This window comes from Chinchilla lanigera, unplaced genomic scaffold (genome assembly GCF_000276665.1).
Source record: "Chinchilla lanigera isolate Chin_1 unplaced genomic scaffold, ChiLan1.0 scaffold00025, whole genome shotgun sequence".
Classification (NCBI taxonomy): domain Eukaryota; kingdom Metazoa; phylum Chordata; class Mammalia; order Rodentia; family Chinchillidae; genus Chinchilla; species Chinchilla lanigera.
The window spans coordinates 22943723-22962922 of record NW_004955426.1 but is presented as its reverse complement, the minus strand read 5'-3'; the positions used below and the strand labels follow the sequence as shown (position 1 = coordinate 22962922).

The 19200-nt window shown below is 41.1% G+C and overlaps 1 protein-coding gene across 1 annotated transcript in view; it reads right to left on the bottom strand.

Moving 5' to 3' along the window:
* Window positions 1-19200, bottom strand: part of Egflam (EGF-like, fibronectin type III and laminin G domains) — a 174003-nt gene that overhangs the window by 67595 nt on the left and 87208 nt on the right. Inside the window, exon 7 of the mRNA XM_005386224.2 lies at window positions 14644-14810. Within this exon, the coding sequence (XP_005386281.1) occupies window positions 14644-14810 (167 nt within the window). The remainder of the gene's footprint in view (window positions 1-14643; window positions 14811-19200) is intronic.

Genomic DNA, 19200 nt, shown 5'->3' with positions numbered 1-19200 from the left:
TACCACTTTGTTTGTAACTCTGTGTTGTCTGTATTCTGCTTGTGATATGTTGTAAAATGTTGTATGTCTGTTAATGTTTCCCTCCTTTTATCTTTAAAATAAAAAAAAAAAAAAGAAATAGAAACAGGAGTAATCTGTTCTCATGTTCAAATAAGTATTGGCATATTGATTAAAGCCAGATGAACACAGGGTGTAGTAGGGTGCAGCTGAGGGTTTCTAAACATTGAAGCATCACCACGCTGCTGTCTAATAGAAGCGCTCTGCGGTGGCTGGGATTGACTGGGCAGGGAACAGTGAGGAGGCAGAGCGCATGCAGACTGCTAGAGACAGTCAGAGTAACTGGAAGCCTGCCGGTGCTCTGAAGACGGGCAATAAAGCAAGAGGGCTCAGCGGGGCTGCAGTGTGCAAGATTTTACACATCAGACTAAAGATGTGGCCTTTGTCCTGTGAGTCAGGAGGAGTGGGAAACAAGAAGCCCACGGAGGTGCTTTCCCATTGGCCCAAAAGCAGGTGAGTTTCCACATCCTGCCTCTGTGGCCTTTGGACAGTGCCCGTGCGTGCTCCCAAAGGCCTTTCTCAACACTCAAGCCAGAACACCTTCTGCCTGGATTCTCCCGTTCCTCATCCCTCTCTCTTTGGGAAAACCTCAGTGAACTTTTCCCAGCCATCACCAATATCACCTCACCATCAAACCTTTACCAACCCACTTCCCAATTCCTACACCCTCAAAACCAACCCCTCCTCTGTATTGCAGGACTTTTGTTAATGCTGCGCTAGGGTAAGTACAGATAGTCATATATGTGCCCAATCGCTGGACTCAGTCATGAACACTTGGAGGGAAAGGACTGCTTTAGTTCTCTTCTAAAGTCATGTGGAGCTGGTATGGTAATGCATTCCTGTAATCCCAGTGCTCTGTGAGGCTGAGGAGGAAGACAGTAAGTTAGAGCCCAGCCCGGGCAACTTAGCAAGACCCTGTGTCAAAATAAAGAAAAAAAGTTTGATGATCTGGTGATGTAGCTCACTGTGGACTTGGGTTTGAATGCCAGTACTGAAAAAGAAATCATTTGGCAAAAATAAATATGTGCAATATTAATGGCTGATCCTTTTGATGACTAACATAGCTAAGACTCTCACCTTTTGCCTTTCAGGGTTAATATATAATTTATACAAAATCATATTCAACTTTCTAATTACTTGATTTAGTGTTATTCAAAGTACAGATTTGAAATCTATTAGTGGATTGTAAAAATAATTCAGTGGGTTATAACCACACTTTTAAAAAGGAGCCAAATGGTATAAAAACATAGAGTTCTGCATTCGGCATGGGTGAGTATTGTTCTGTCAGAAATTCCCACATACATACATGCATTTCTTGATGTCTGTGTGCAATGAGTTTTGATATAAATTTTATATACTTACAACGAGTTGGATCTAAAACATCTGACCAATAAATACTTTGTTCTAGTTGTTGCCTTTTGTTTCTTGGTTTCTTTTTATTTTTTCAAATGTGCATTAATTTTCCAGCCTGGCTGCCTATTATTTTGACCAGGGAGTGACTTGCGAATTTTATTCTTGCCCTTCATCAAACTCAACAATGTTGGCATTTGAAGTTTGGATAACTCTTTGATGGGGGCAGGGCTGTCCAATGTTTTGTAGGTTGGTTACCAGTCTCTCTGGCCTCTGTTGACCAGAGGCCAGTCACACCTTCCCCAGATTATGATAACCAAAATCCCTAGACATTGCCAGGTATTTTCTGTGGAGGCAAAATCACACCCTAGAGGAGAATTGCAGTCCTACTGTACCAAAAATAGTGCTGAGCATTCAAGCAGCCTTTAAGAAACACATATGACAGACCTGGCCCTGAGGAGCCAAGACGATAGAATATTCTGCGGACCCCCGTCCACAGTGGTTCTGGCCCTGTGTCAGGTCTGCAGCCAGCCTTCCATGGACCCCGCTGTGACTGAGCTATGGACTGAATCGGGAAGTCTGGCTGTGTCCTCAAGCTACTCGATGGTCTCCAAATGCTATGATTTTGGTTTGGCTCCCTCTCTTTCCACGTCTGTTCTCCTTAAAGCAACAGAAAAGTCCTCCTATGGTTTCCCTTCTTCACCACTGATTTCATTCCTTAGCCATAATTATCCTATTTAAAATTAAGGTCAGATCATGCCCTTCAGCTGCTGAAAACTTCAAAACTTTGATTGTAATTTGCAATAAAATCCCAAGTCCTTGGAGGACCTGTAAATTTGACATGATCTGGCCCGTGGCCCATGGCTGACTTCCTGACTTGGTTTTCTATCATCCTTCTTCCCACTTACCATGCCTGAGCCACTATTTTAGTTTTCCTAAAATAGCCCAAGCTTGCCCTTATCCCAGGATTTGAAAGAAAGAAAGCTTGGACTTGCTGCTTTCTCCACATGGAGGGACTCTGTCTAAATCTTCTTTTTAAGAGAAGCCTCCTTTGAAGGCCTGTACCAGCGATGGTGAACCTTTTAGAGCTTCCAGTGATATGAACAGCCTCCTGTGGCATATGTGCCGTGGGTTCGCCACCGCAGGCCCATATCGAACACAGCTCCCACTGTTTTTCATGTCCTCATGCCCCTTCACTTTCCGTTAGCACGTACCATTACAGACACATATTATGTCCTGTAAAGTAATGCACATTTACTTTATTATTTACTTCCTGTTGGAGGCAATTTCTTCCATGTGTGTGCTACAGTTGTTATTTTACATTGACAATTTTGGCATCCAACATGGGTCTGCAAAGATCACCCACTTTCACCAAAAGAGTCACCTAGATTGTTGTCAGATGCCACGTTGGTCCCTTTCTGCCCTCTGACCCTATTGTCTCTTGAGATGCTGGCAAGTGTTTCCAGAGGCCTAGACATCTTTCTGTTTTGGTTGATGGTTCTTCGCTTTGTTCTGAGCTCATTGTTGGTATTTGGATACCCTGTTGTTCTTCCAGAATATTTGTCTGCATTTGTCTGCTAGCTTTATCCTTTTTCACTCACCACTTCTCCATTAACCAAATTTAAAGTTAAGTAAATAAAATGAATTTGTCCTTTTGTTGATTCCTCTGCTTCTCTCCAACTTATTACAACCTTGCCCCTTCTTTTAATTGAAATTCTATTAGTGTTTGATCATAAAAAGATAAGAAACACTCCATCACTGAAAGGGTACAATTCAGTGACTAATTGTCTTGTGGAGGTGTCAGTATTAACTCCCTGAGATATACAGTTCCCGTGTGTGTGCCCCATGGGGCTAGAAACACTGGCTGCCTTGCTCACCAGCTACCACCAGAGCTGTGCTTAGCATCACAGCACCCAGAAATCACTTGGCATAAATTGGCACTAAATATACATTTTTAGAATGCACGAGTGCTTAACCAAGTAAAATAATCAGTGGGCTCAGCAACTAGATTCTTTACTTGCTGAGTATAACCAGAACAGTTTTCAGGTTAGTTTAGTGGTAATGGACAAAGAAAACGGAAGAGCAGGGGCTGACTTAGCTTTGTTTGTAGCTTTTCTCCTCTCTTGTCATTGTTCTAATTCCTCCTGAATTTGATAATCTGTAACTTTATTTTAATAGAGACTTTGCAAAAACTGTAGTGTAAAATTAGTTGCTGTCTCCTGCTTTGGCTGGAACTAGGGGACGAAATCCACTACCCAAACAGCATAATGGAGCTTCTCTGTTTCGCCCATGTCTCACTCATTTCTGTTGACTCCAGACTGATGCTGATGGGTTTTTCCTGCTCTGAAAGTCTGTGAACTGTCGCCATCTGCTGGATGCATTGCAAACTACCGCTACCTACTAGATTGTTCTGAGCTGCACCTGGTTCTTCACTAAAGCTTGTAGATTTTTGAACCCTCTACTGGCCTCTGGAATCCTTTTATGACCATGTGACCAAAATCTTTGCTGGTAGAAGCATGCCATTTACCAAACTGGGAACACAGTTACATTGTTAAATATGGTAAAAGGTAGGGCTGAAATTTCCCAGCAACGCTAAATTTACGTTCTAGGACAAGCCTTTGGCTCTCCAGAGCAGTGGGAGCAAGATGGGGACCAACAAAAAATTCAAACAGGACACTCAGAGTTAAACACATATCTTCATAGCAGATGACTTATTTTTTTTCCTTGTAAAAAATTTTTTTTACTTTAAAGGGTGTATACAAACAGTATGCAACAGTAAAAGATTGTCTATTGCAGCATGGGCTAGTGGTTAAATTAATAAGCTAGCAGAAAAGAGACTTGGATTTGAGTATCCTTCATAACCTGCTCTTGCTGACTGTCTGCATATTAACCCATGTATTTGTAAACAAGGGAGATGTAACGGTGCTAACCAACTCTGCTTCCAAAAGATATCATCAGTGTAAGTATGAACCTGGACAGAGTAAAAGATAAGCAAGGACACTATCAAGAGGTCCCATTTTATAATACTAGTGAAGCAATCTAAATTCCATCAATGAGCGGTTATTTAGATAAACATGATAAAACTTTACAATGTACTGTCATTATTGAAACTAAGGATGTAGATTTATGTTTAGAGTTGTATACTATTATGCTTTAGATCTAAAATGTCCCTCCCAAAACATCTTGTGTTCAGAGGATGAGCTTTTGGAAGGGGGTTGGATTAAGATGGCTCTAACTTTATCAGTGATTGAATGCACTGATGGACTCATAATTTGATGGCATTAATAGAAGGTTTGAAGTGAACACCAACAAATTCCCAAAGAAGGCTCCAAGTTAAAGGTACGTCCATTTTCATGGAAACTTTGCTGAAAAGTTTCTGAAGCCATGAGCCAAAACAAACCTTTCCTTCTGTAAAGTTGCTAATGTCAGGTGTTTTGTCACAATGACAAAAAGCCTACTGACACACATACAGTATTTTATGGCACACAAAAGCACATATATTATGATCTCATTGGATTAAAAAGAAAAGAAAAGAATTCTGGATGATATTATATATCAAAGTTTTAATAGTGGTTCTATATAGATGGTAGGAGTAGATAACTTTCTTTTTATTTTTAAAGATCTTTTTATGCTACCTAAAATTTTTTTCTAATTGTAGGAATTAGAGAGCACAGTACATTTTTTGTACATAGAAACAAACAAATAAACCAAAAGCCCTTTTCTGCTTGGGATTACTGTAAAGGTTTCCTTAGTTTCTCTGCTTTTGCCCTCACTCTTCTATAGTCCGCTAAGAAACCTAAGTCAGGTCTTTTTGCCTGTCTGGTAAAGTGTCCCCAATCAACCCTCCCACAATTTTCATGTGTCCCTGAGAAAGAGCCAAATCCGGTGGCTTCCCACTGCCTCCACGCTGTGCCTTCCTGCTCTCTGCCTCGCCACTTCCTTGCACTCTTATCCCCCGCGCCCCTTCTCCAGCCACACCGGTCTTCCAATTCCCTCAACACCATGCAGACTGATTTTTAGGGAAAAAAGAATCCTACCAACTTGAAGAATAAGGTAAGAAAAGCTAATCAGCAAATGGAGCTACTGTTGAAGATCTGCCGTAAGTGACCTTGACAGGGCTGCTAAGTCAGCCTGGGCCTTGGTTTCCTCAAGGGCAGAACCAGGAGGCAGCTCTTTTCCAGCCCAGCAAGTTGATAAAGCCTCAGTCCACTAAGATTTGACTGTGAGGCTTCATTTTTGCCTGTATTTGAGGCAACACGCTGAGTGTACACAGGTAGATGTCTATGCTCTAAATTTCCAAGAATGAAAAACCAAAAATAATCTATACATTTGGAATCCACATAACAGACATCAGTCTCGTAATGTATGAGATGCTACTGCTCCTTCTTGCGGTGGGTCCCTCTTCTCTCTTCCCCCAGACCCACCCTCTGTCCTCTGCCAGCCTGCCCTGGGCACTGAGAGGCTGGTGCCCATTAGGCAGCACCAGGACAGCAGAGGAGGGAAAGGAGTCAGGTAAATCTCTTCCCCAGCCGCTGTCTCTGAGGCTGTCCTGGGACAACGTCACATGTCAGAGCTGAAGGTCTTAGCTCTTGCCAAGAGAGCCCTCCCTATCTGTTCAGATGCTGCTGGTTGCTCCCTCTTAGATTCCTCACACCTGTCCTAACTTTGACGAACAGTCCCTTTGTTAAACTTGCTTCAGATCACCCAATGGCACAACCCTATTTTCTCCTTAAGAAGCAGATGACATTATTATGATCATTAGAAAAGTCACCTTTTCCCCCCCTGTAATTTCTTCTTTGTTGTGTATGTTTATACCCATTTGTTTGTTTGTGGTTGGATAATTAGATGAGATCCACCAGACTCAACTAGTAACTCTGCATCCCTCCAATGTGCCTGTCGTTATGTCACCTTCTTTACCTCTCCTAAGCCACACCTGTGGTCCACTTGCTCTTCGAGGGAACGTGAGTGATACACAAATTCAGATGCAAAGAAATGATGATCCCAATGGAAAACTCAATAAAAATAAGAAGTGCTCTAAAGACAGAGCTGAAAATGAAGAAACCATGAAGTGATAAGTATAAAAGAAAGAGAACAAAGTAGAAAATAAACAGAAGAAAACAAAAGGAAAGAGAATGCATTTGTGTGTGTGCACACTCACACATGCACGCACACTCACACATGCTGTTTAAAAATCCATGCGTAGAATAGATAATCTATGGTTGGATATCTTGTGGTCACCAAATAACAGTAGGCAGATTGCACACACGCTATGGTTGAAACTAGAGCATGGTGAATTCCTTTGCTTTGGAAAATTATATTTTCTTATCCTTTGCTTTACTCTCTCTTCTCTGTGTAGCCAGAGGGAGGAAAATATGGGTATGCTGATTATAAGTAAATGTATGGTAATGTATCACATGCAAAGGTCTCAGAAGAGCAATTAATAGGTAGCAGGTATTTAAACTGCAAAGTGAATCATTCCCTTTAGAGCCAATAAAGTTGTGCAAATGAATGTTACTCAGATTTACACGCATCAAGATATTAGCAAATCAATAGAGCGATTACTGTGGCGGGTGCCCTGAATGCAAAATCACATTTGCAGTTATGTTTATGCACAAATGAATACTTAAAATTCAGGTTTGTCTATGCTATGAATGAAACAAAAGATTTGTTCCTCCTCCTGTTCCCTTTTTTGTCTTACATTCTAAAGATTTACAAATCCGTGAAGCTCACCAATTTCCAGACTCATCCCCAGCTCCTGGAGTGAGCCCAGCAAAACCACTTCTTCTGGGTTTTCTCTTTGTCTTTCTCCCCATAGACCAGCATGGACCTGTTCTAATGCAGTTGATGTGAGCTCTGTAGGTCTCTGATTTGAAAATATTCATGTGGAAATTAAATCACTCAATTCTCTATCAAAAGAACAATTTCATTATTACGCACTCATAGATTCCTTCCTAGCTTAACAAAATTGCTATTAATAAGGGGGCTCCCCAAATTTCCTGGGGACTTAAAATTTGAGAGGTATAAAGCCCAGGAGTGTAGTGTGGAGGTCAGCAAATTACAGCCCACAGGGCCAAATACAGCTTGTCATCCATTTTTATATAGGAGTTGACAACAGTTTTTGCATTTTTAGATAGTTGGGGGAAAAATTTAAAAAGAATAATTTTTCAGGACACATAAACATTGTAAGAAATTCAGACTTCAGTGTCTATAAATAAAGTTTTATTAGAACACAGTTATAAATATTATTTTATTTATTATCTATAGCCATTTTTGTGCTATAATAGCAGAGTCAGTCTAAAAACTCTAAAATATTTACTATCCTGCCCTTTCAGCAAAATTTCCCAACACTGTCTAACTAGAGGATTAGAGAGATTAAGAAAAAAAACCCACAAACAATGACTAGAGGCACAAGACTGGAATTCTGTGAGGTTTTCCCTTCTTTTTGCCCCAATCTAGGCTGTGTTTAAATGATGAGAAAGATGAGATTTCACCATTATCAGAGTTCATTGTGCCTTATGGTTTTAACTATCTGAGGATCTAATTGCTACAGTTTTTAAAAATTAACTGGTGAAGGAGTTGGGAAATGGGGGTGCTAACCGTGTCCATGACTTCCTACCAAAGACATTTGGGGAACGACAAATGCAGGGAGGGCTTTCTCTGAAGTACACCTTATCTGCCTCAAGAGAGAGCCTGCAGAAGGAACACCATTGTCACGAACCCCTCCCCTGGAATCTCATGAGTCAGAAGGATTAAACTCTTCTCTCAGGAGAGGAGGCTGAAGATTGTGACCACCGAGCCCAGACAGACTGTGGCTGTCACCTATTCTTCTTAATGTCTATCTTCTCCAAACCTCCACTAAATTCTCCGCATCCACTTTCTCCCTATGAAGAGGATATATAAGCGGGTAGAACTAACTGGGTTGCTGGGTACTCACTTTTCTCTCCTTGAGCAGGTAGTTAAATTGGAGAACGTTTTTCCTGTCAATCTGTCTACTATTTATTTCAGCTTCTATTCCAGAACCCTCAGTGAGGAGAGGAAAAGTCTTCTCTCCTGTACCCACCCCCAGTCCATCTTAGTGATTCTATTTGACCCAAACGATGTGGTTTCTTCCATTTCTCCACCTCTCAGCCAGGAATTTTTGCTGTTGGACTTGTGTTTCTGAATGTTGACATCCTAATGCTTTCAAGTCCCAAGAACAGAGCTCAGGGTGGCAGTCATAAAAAAAAAGCCTCAGACACCCTGGTCATTGCACATGTCTGTTGTATCATCTTTAAGTAATTATTCAGGGAGGAAACACCACCACCCTCTGCTTCAGCTTGAAAAGTGAGCAGACGGCTGAAAACTCCATTCCACATGTGTTTCCTCAGAAGGACCCTGACAAGCAGAAAATGTTACCTACCCCAGGTACTACTGTAACCATTCTAGAGATGAAGAACATGAACCCCAAGAAAATAAGCGACTTTCCTGCAGCAAGGTGCCTCAGGTCCAGACTTACATGGCAGATTCTGCTGTCTAAAGGTACAGATGTTTGAGGGGCATCGAAGAGCTCAGAGATGATCTGGACTTTTCCTGGGTACTGCTAAAAGAGGCAGCAGGCTATTCTGGAAGTATTGGAGGGTCACCCATCCGCGTATTCAATATATATTTATTAACTGTTCGCATTGGAGAGGGTGTTTGCAAAACAGCACTGAACAGATCTTTCCTGCTCCAGTAAGGAGACTATGCTAGATGGGAGATGCAAGTACTAATGTGCATAAAATAATTCCAGGCAGCGGAAATGCTCTGAAAGAAAGAAAAACAAAGGGTAGCGAAGCTAACAAAATGGGAATCTGTTTGAGGAACTGCCACGCAAGCTACAGCCCAGAAGAAGAAAAGGAAGGGGCTGTTCATGGTCACAGAAAGGCCTAGGAGGACAGCATTCCAAGCAGAGGAAAAGGCAGGGGCCAAAGCCCTGAAGCAGGAAAGAGTAAAATGACTTTTGCTAGGAATGAAAAGGACACCTTCTACCAAGGACTGCCTGGAGGGTATCAAATCTGCAGTAAAGAAGGTTTTGATTCTTTCTCTGCCTGTACCAGGAGGATAGAGTACTAGAAATTAAATGGTGTCAGGTGACAAGATCAAATTCCATTTCTAAGGAAGGTTATATAATTCTATAGTTGATCACGCACATAGAGTACTTTTAATTAAATCTCCCTTGTCTTTGGAAAAAAGAAGACAAGTGACATTTTTACTTCTCCCGTCTCTGTTACTTGTTCATGTCCTTTATTGCCTGCCTGTATTCCTGCCTGGGCTACGCTTGGATCTCAGTGAGTAAGGGACCCAAAGAGCGGGTGAATGCACGTCCTACAAAGCCCCCAGCTCTGCACACCAACTGGCTTATATGCAAAATCAAAAGCAAATGATAATGTTGCTGGTATTTCTTTCTTGGAGAAAACAAATACAGTAGGACAGGGTTAGGAGTGCGAGATCCTGATTTTGGTCTTTGTATTTCCTCATGGAAACAAAATCGGGGTTGAATTGTGTGGAAAGTCTCCTGTGAGCAAAACGAAGTAAATACAAGTTGACCTCAGTATCATTTGGGGTTACTAAAAGAGCTGGGTTTCTCACTAGAGGAACGGAGTAAAAGCTTGGGTTTTCTTCTTATTCTAAATACTTGTGATTTTGTGGGGCTGAGACAAGATGTGGGCCTTGTACACACCTCTCAACACTTCTGTGACATCATCAAAACCCTCTTCACCTTCCTTTTGGCTGAGCTCTCAGTTAAGGAAATCACTGGGCCCAGCCTTCGTTAACACCTGCACAAAAGCTGCTGAGACCTTCCGACTGCTCCGTGAGGTAGTTAAGTTGTGAGCACGGTCTGGTATTAATGAGCCCAGTGGGAAGGAAATGCTTCCTTAGTTAGTAGGGCCAAAGCATTATCTGCCCTTACAAAGCAGGGTGAATTTATACCCAGAATAAACAAGGGACAGAGGTGGTGGCAGGTGTTGGATGGATGATAAGGACTACCACTAGGTGCTCAGCCTCATGGGTCTCCTTGAACTTTCTCCTCTGAGGTTGGCTGTCCAGGATTCAAAGTGGGCATCAAATCAAATACTTAGGTAGGTGAGGAGGAGAGGCAGCACTGAGAATGGGCAAGCCAACAAGATGAAATACTGGGCTCACAAATGCATTCAGGGTGATGGTCAAAACATTTAACTGGCTTGGGGTGAACCCAACCAACGAGGATTGTGGAGTGGAACCACCCCCTCCGGGCTGCATGATGTACACTGGCTGACTGTAAGCCCTCACACACAATTTACTCAGATTAACTGTATGTATATAAAAGTCACAAGTTGCGACTTTTATAAAAAAAAAAGAAAGAAAAGAACTTTAAAGAGATTTACTCTATGCTCCCCGAGCCTCCTCAGTCCACGGATCCTACAGGATTGTCCCCAGCCCTGCACTTCATCATTGTCCTTAGTCAGTCTCATGCTCCTCTGCATTACACGGATAATAACACTCTTGGTTTGAGTCTCGTTCAGGGAAGCAGCTTCGCAGTCAGCCAAACCCAACTTGAAATCCTGCCTTTATAATTATCACTCGCGGAGAATACGGAAACTTTCAAACACTTAATATTTTTAATCTGCAAAAAGAGAACACAATTCCTCCAGCACAACATTCTTCTGAGAGTAAAATGGATCTTATAGGTAAAGTGCTTAGCACAATGCCTAGCTCATAGAGGCTTTCCTTCTGATAGATCTGATATTTCAAGTTTATTATGTCAGATTGTGTTTGGTTATTATGTAATTTTACATGTGAAAAAATGTGTTTTGGAAGCAAAATCATAGTCTAAAACCAATACCAAGGTAAGAAATATGAATCAATAAAAGGTTTTCTAAAACAGTAGAAATGATTAATAGAAAGCCATAATTGAAATACCAAGTAGGGTATATTCTTGTGTATTTGTGAAATAGGTCATCTAGTAAATTCTATTCCTCTCATTCAGATTTGAGTAACCATACACCTAAAAGACATCAAAACTATATTTACTTAAAAATATCTTGTAACTGAATTGGCTTAGCTTTGTCCACCTCCCCTGCACACAATTACTTTGAAATTATTAAAATTTTACTTTACGGGCTGGGGATTTAGCTCAGCGGCAAAAGCGCCTGCCTGGCAAGCGCAAGGTCGTGAGTTCGGTTCCTGGTACTGGAGAAAAAAAAAAAAAAATTCACTTTACATAGAAGACCATTTATAATAGTGTTATGTATCTGTAAAGCATTTTTGCATATTTTACCCTGCTTAATCCACAAAAGCGGGATCCAGCAGTAAGTAGGAAAATAATGATCAGAAATCCCAAGACCAGACCAGTGTCCAGTTATAAAAGAAAAAGTACAAAGGTGCTCCCACCCTCTCCCATCCTTCCTGCTTCAGCCTCCACAGCCACATCCAAGGTTAAGGTCAGAACGAGTTGTATCTCATTTCTTCCCTTAATTCCATGGATGGGAGGATGCTGGGAGACAGGAACAAGGAGAACATGAAGTAGCTTACAAAGCAGAAGCAGAGGAGACTATTGTCACGGGGAGGCTGGGCCATACAGCACAGTATACAGGCCCAGTTTGCCATGCAAACAGACAAACAAGGTGTTTCAAAGTACAGCTGACCTCTCGCCCCCCACCATCTTTTCTTTTACTTTTTTTTTTTTTTTTTTTTTGGCTGTATGTCACAAAGTTTTGCCAAGGAAGAAGTTTGCCTTTGGAGGAGACTCATTCATGTTTATCTGAGGAAGGAGCTTCTTCCCTTGGCATATGCCTGGGAGTTTTACTTCCCAGTTTCTGAAAAAGAGGGAAACAATTGCTGGCTGACTGATATTAGAGGGAGAGTGTGCTTGGGGGGTAGGTTCTGAAGATGTTGACTTACCATATATCAAACAATTCAACTTGAAAAAAGAAAAAAGGAGATCTAACATTCAAGGTCGTAGGCTGAGGGTTGTTTTTTCAGATGAGCCAACACTTCAAGAACTTGTGGAATCTGGTAAATCTCTATCCAGGAAATAGCCCTGGCCTTGGAAGTTGGCTGTGTGGGTGTTTTGTTAAGAAAGGTTCATTCAGATCTCCTATCAATAAAACTAGGGTTTTGTGTTGGCTGATGGAAAGCCAGGTACCAGAGCTCCTTTCTTGGGTAAGGAGACCCAAAAGAGCAAACAGAAATAGATCAAAGATCTAAATATTAAAATATAAACACTGAATCTATTGGAAGACAGAATTGGTGTAGGCAAAGACTTTATGGACAAAACCCTGATCATGCAGGAAGTAACAAAAGGAATCAACAGATGGGATCCTCTTATTAAAGAGCTTTTGCATAACAAAAGCAACCAAGAAAGTGAAGAGACAAACTACAGAGTGAGAAAAAATTTTGCCAGCTGTCCCTCAGACAAAGGACTAGAATCTAGAATATATAAAGAATTCAAAAATATCAGATCCCTTCAAATTTAAAGACTCAGTCTAAAAATGGGCAACTGAAATGAAAAAATGACAAATAAATGTATGAAAAAATGTTCAACATCATTGGTCATTCAAGAGATGCAAATTGAAACAATACAGATTTCATCTCACTCCAGAAAGAATAGCTATTAACAAAAAAAATCAACCAATAACAAACACTGGAGTGGCTATGGGGGAAAAGGAACCCTTCTCCACTGCTGGTGAGAGTGTAACCACTGCAGAAATCAGTGTGGAGACTGCACAAAACACTAAAACTAGGGGTTCCATTCAACCCAGCTATTCCTTTTCTTAGTATCTTCCCAAAATAATTAAAAACATCATACCACAGTGGTATTTGCACACCAGGGTTGATAGCAGCACAATTTGTAATAGCTATATTGTAGAAACAGCCCAAAGGCCCATCAATGGATGAATGGATAAAGAAGATGTGGTATTTTTATACAAAGGAGTATTAGTCTGCCATAAAGAAGGATAAGCTTGAGGCATGTATAGGTGAATGGATGTACCTTGAGACTATACTCTTAAGTGAAATAAATTGGACACACCCATTTAAATATCACATTGCTTCTCCAGTGTGAGAAACCAAAAATATAAGTAAAGACCAAAATATATAATAGATATTAATAAATGGGTAGAAAATGTTCAAACTGGAAGAGGAACAAGGCGGGGTGGGGGAAAGGAAGGGACTAGAAAAAAGTGAATAGGAGGAAAAATGGAAAGAAAGCTTCTGCAGATAAGGAGGGGATGAGAGGGTTCAGGGAGGGGAGTGGATTAAGGAACAAAAGAAGGATGAAGATACTAATCCTCTGTGATGAATGTGATCATTATGTATATTTAAAATGTATCAATAAGATTAACAACAAAAAGGAAGTGAATGGAAAAAACAAGAATTTCAGTTAAGAAAGTGATTTGAACTTAAAAAAAAAATAGAAAGGGCTGTTCCGGAGATATTCATGGGCCAAACTGAAAAGATTTGAGTCTCCAAACAAAAGAGCCCTGACATTTCATTTCTGAGAGCTCCCCAGTCCATGGGGCTGTAAATGCAACCCACTGCCAAAATACAAAGATTTCTAAGTTGGGCTGCACTTAGCAAGGTGGTCCAAGCTCTTCCAGCGGAAATGTGCTCCTTGACACCATGTGAGAGCTATTATGTAATAACGCCAAACTATAGACAGGGTCTGACTTTCAGAAGACCCTCAGTTGGTTTGATAAACACTGGCCCAAGTTTCGTCTAGGTCCCTAGAGAGCTCCCATGAGAACGTAGGCTGTCAGCTGGGTTCCCAAGCTCCACGTCAGCACTCCGGACAACGTCTGGGTATGTCCTAACTGTCCTTAGAGAAGCCAGATGTCACTTAAACCACACTGATCTACGTAAGCACTAGCCCTGAGGAGTCTGGGCTCCTTAGTTTTTCCTCTTGTGGCTTTAAGATGAGCTCATTTTTCTCAAAGATGCAAAGGGGATGAGGGGAGACCACACATTTTGCCTCACGGTCTGTCCAACGATCAAGAAAGAAAACAGACCTCAAACTCCCCAGGGATAATGCAAAAATAAATTCTGTTGACCTCCCAGACATAGAAATAGCCTGTGTCTCTGTGAATTCTCTAACTTCCAAAGGGCTGGGAAAGCAGGAGGACAGCTCTACCCCTGGCTGCCGACCACAGGGCAGGAAGAGACCCCAGGCAAGCCCTCACCCACCTGCAGCAGCTGAGCTGTGGCCTCTTTACAGGACCCCCGCAGGGCCCAAGTACTCACTCAGGGTTCGGATGGTGTCACTGGGATGGCTGCGCGGACTGGAGCCATGGGCGTTCACGGCCCTCACGGCGAACTGGTAGCTCGTGTCTGGAACAAGGCCCTTGATGACCATGGTGTCCATCTGGAAATGTTCTTGGATTAAAGTCCAATTCTTGTCAAAATCTGGCCTTTATTGATGAAAAGGAAAGAAAGGAAGAAGCAGTAGTTTAGAAGTACCATAGGGAAGGGAAGCTAGCTGGTTGTATAAATTAACTTTTGAACGCTGGAAGCAATATTCATAAAAATGAGTTAATATTTCCGATCTGAAAGTGGTCCTGACCTTAAGTCATAGGTCATCATCTGTAAATTCCTGCCAATAAAAGCAAGTAGGCCATGTTTAGGGCTAGGTTTAGGCACTGTTTAGAAACCATACAATTTTCCTTGCACAGCCTTGAACACGATGAACCTCCCACGTACACACACAGGAAAGTTCATTTTCAAGGACTGTACTTTCCAGATGTTTCATAAGCAAGCCTTTCCTTGGCAGGCCCAGCCACAGAGGTCAGGGGAGCACAGATTCCATGTACTCACAAGCTGTTCACAAATAAACAAGTATGAGTTTTATAAGGTGAGTGACTGTGCAAACTGCCATGGGAAAGCCCAAGAAGAATCGGTTTGTGGACATTCTCACACTTAACAAATTACCTATCTGTGCCCAGTTGCTGAGTTTTCACATGTCCTTCCTAGGATCCTAAAGAGAAGCAGACTTTTACTTAGAGTTTCTTCCTAGAAAGTAATATACAGAGGGTAAGAGTACAAGCTTTGGCGTTGGACAGAGCTGAGTTCAAATCCTAGCTCTGCTCATTACTAGGTGTTACTTAACTTCCTTAAGTCTGTTTTCCCATCTGTAAAATGGGAATAATAAAGGAACCTCCCTAGCAGGATTGTCATAAGATTAAATGAGATACATCCACAGGATAGTGCCTAACACCACACTGTAAGCACTCAACACATCTATGCCATTATTTACAGGCCGTACCCACTGGGAAGCCAAAGCAGTCCTCTCACCCTATGTGTGCTCTTGCTCACACAGTGGCTCAGCCCCACGAAGCTAGTCAGCGCCAGAAACGTGGCTATTCTGAATTAACAGGTACTGTCAGTATAAAATGTACATTGGATTTTAAAGGAAAAAAGAAACAAATATTTCATTGACAATTTCCATTTTGCATACCTGTTGAAATGATAACATTTTAGAAACAGCAGGTGACAACAATTTACTAAAATTAATTTCAGTTGTTACCTTCTTGATGCCGCCGTGAGAAAACACAGCTTTTCAAATAGGCTTGTATTTCATCTCTATTGGCTAGCACTGCTCTATACAGGGGGAAGGGGCAGGGAGAAGAGCACTGTGGGTAATAAGAACTGGAAGATGAAAGTTGGAAATGATAGTGTGTACATAGCTGGAAGACAGTGTGAATGGACTGACCAGAGGGTTTGTGTTCATAACGAGTCACAGTGACCACTTATAAGTGCTTTCAAAATACCAAGCATTTTTCTTTTGACAACTACCATATTCAGTAGGTACTAATATTAAGCCCCCCTACTGCTGTTGTTTTAATACAGAGGAAAAAAAACTATGGTAGTTAATGGGTAAGTCCTTTGTCCAAGGTCACATAGCTGAGAAACGGACTGGCTGAGTCGGATTGTTGGGATGAGGTTAGATTAAGAAGATCCTTGATACCAGATAAAAATGAGGGTGATAGGTGGGGCTACTCTCCCTCCTTTAGCTTGCTTCCTGGATACTTCTCAGTTGTCCCACTGTTAAACACCTCTGTTCACATAGAGGATTTAGAGGAATGCTGGAAGCCTGTGTTTGCCCTTTATGAACAATCTAGGCAAGGAGATAAAATTTGTTATGCTAAAAGCAGATGCCTAGATGAACCACAGATTTCTTTAACATGTGCTTGCCTAAATTTTCATTAGGAGGAATTATCAAAACCTTAGTAAATAGATTCTTCTTCAGGCTCACCAAGCTGAGCAGAAGCTCGTGAAGCTGTGCCTCATAAGAATTCATGCCCTGGGAAAAGGGAGAGTTCGTGGGGCATGTCCCCTGGGGGAGACAGGGCTGCCCTCTCTTCCCTGATACTCTCCCTAAAGATGGACTCCTCATGTAAACAGGCTTTATCATCAAAGGGAAAACCTCGGTGAGCTAAAGGAAACACATTTACAAACTCAAATTAGAACAAAATCACTTCACACAGGAAAGCCACAGGGGATACCTAAAAGTAAAGTAAGAAAAGATGCGATCTTTAGATAAAATCCGCCTGTTATCCTTTGCTAAATTCCCTTGTGATATTTATAGAGGAAATAACTCATATCTGTTCTCACAATGTGCTGTTGTTTACCCATGGCTATCTGCAAGTATCTTCAACAATCTTCATGTAAAAAGTTACAGGAAAAAAAAGGAGGTTTTTTTCTGGATTTGTTGTTCATTAAATGCAGGAAAGAAAACTCTATTTTCAGTGAATAGGAGATTGACATTATTAACATTTAATTCAATTATTTAGAATGAGAGAGAAAAGCTCATGCAGATGGAATACCAGTTCAAAACCTTTAACATTTTGCCCCTAATCCTGTCATGGGTTTTCTATTTGAACGGTTTCAGTCTCTCGAGATACAAAAGTGCAGAGGTGAGGGTGTGAGAGAGATAACCAGGCAAAAGTATTGTCTTAAATCACCCTCCACAATAGCTTTATCTTCTCTGACTGGGGAAAATCATGGTATCCTAACTACAAAGTTGCCAGTTAAATCACCATAGCAACACTATCCTGGCACCTTCTCAACAATGGAAAGGCGTGGGCCAGGGAATGACTGAGAAAGTGCTGCCTTCCCAGGTAGAGACAGACAGTGACCAGCGGGATGTGCACTTCAAGGCCTTTTCCAAGCACAGTGTGGGACAGGCTTGGTTCAGGCACCCTACACCTGGAACACATCGGTAGGGGACTTAGCACGAGGTCTACTCAGAACAGCTACTCAAAATCCAGTTAGTCAATTTAAGTAATTAGGGCACATTCTCTGGTTACTTTTGGTGACAAGAAGCTCTTCTCATTTAGCAATGTTAGGATACACTCTGGTTGCCAGCCCTGGGTGGAATCTAAGTTATCATTTGGCCCAAGTGTCTGAGAACTTCCAGAAGTTATACACAGGTTTACTTACTTCATTTTTCTAAGCAAAATCTCTTTAGCTTTTATCTGATTCTCAAAGATAATCATGATCCCCGAGATCATGAGACAGTAACTTATATTTTAAGAGACAGCAACTTATGTTAATCTTCATTCTATACAAGTGGACACAGAAGGAAAGTATTCCCCAAACTCACAGAATCACTAGGTAGTTTTATTCCCATTCTTGTAGAATTTTTATTACTTTGCCCATTCCAAGCTAAACCTTAGTGTACACCTATTTTTCTTGGTATCATCAAATCCAGCAGGTGGATGCCTTGAGCTAGTCAATTAGCAAATGGTTAATTATTATCAAGCATGCATTCACCACAGAAATTATATTCTGGGAGGCTCCTAGGAAGTATAAATACAGCCCATTGTTATGGAGTTAATAGTCTAATAATACACCTAAGGATTGGTGCAATAATAGTACCTCTAAGAATCAGTAAGAAACCAGTGCAAAATAGCAAATTTCAAGAGTGTATTTGAATGGCTACATGAACTGAAATCCTGAAGAAGCCTACGAGAACCAAGAAGAATCTAAATTAGCATCTGACTGTATCTGAATTTGGATAACTAAAAAGAAACTGATAATTTTGGGGTGGAGGATAGACTCACACAGTATTAACTGTGTGTGGTGTGAACATATTGTGTCAACTACTTGCACATACCAAGTGGGATGACCAAAGAGAGTGAAACAGGAATGACCATGCCAAAGATAGGTATACCATATAAAAGCATTGGCCATTCCTGTGGTAGGTAAGTAAGTATACAGTACCTGAGTACACACACACTTAAGGCTTCCCTAGTCAACTTCTGTCTCCCGAACTTGCCACATTAACCAATGGTCCACTCTATTGCTACCAACTGAACGAAATTCCCAAACCTGTTTATGACTTTTGTACTTGTTATTATATTTAGCATGGTGTAAAGCAGTGAAATGTGAACAGAAACATGAGTGATAGCTCTGTTAATTGTTTTTGAGAAACTTGAAAAAGCTGAACTACTTTAAAAAATGCCTGTAAACTAAGTGAAAGCAAGGTAACTAAAAGAATGGGGAAAGATTACCAAGCTTTAGGATTCTGCACCCAGCTTTGCAAATGACTTTATGATTCTGGTTCGATTAGAAAAACCATCAGTAGTAAGTACAGCTAAGACCTTCTAAGTGGGTTTTTGTATGAATACTAATGTGGCACCTCATTCGGTGGGTCCACATCTAAAGAGAAGACCTTAGCCCTACGTTAAGAGAGTGGTAAACTGATGTGCATGCATAGAATTCATCTTAAAGTAGTGTTTAAGGTATTATGTATCATTTTAAACATATAATTTCTGACTTTAACTGACTTAAAAGACTTTA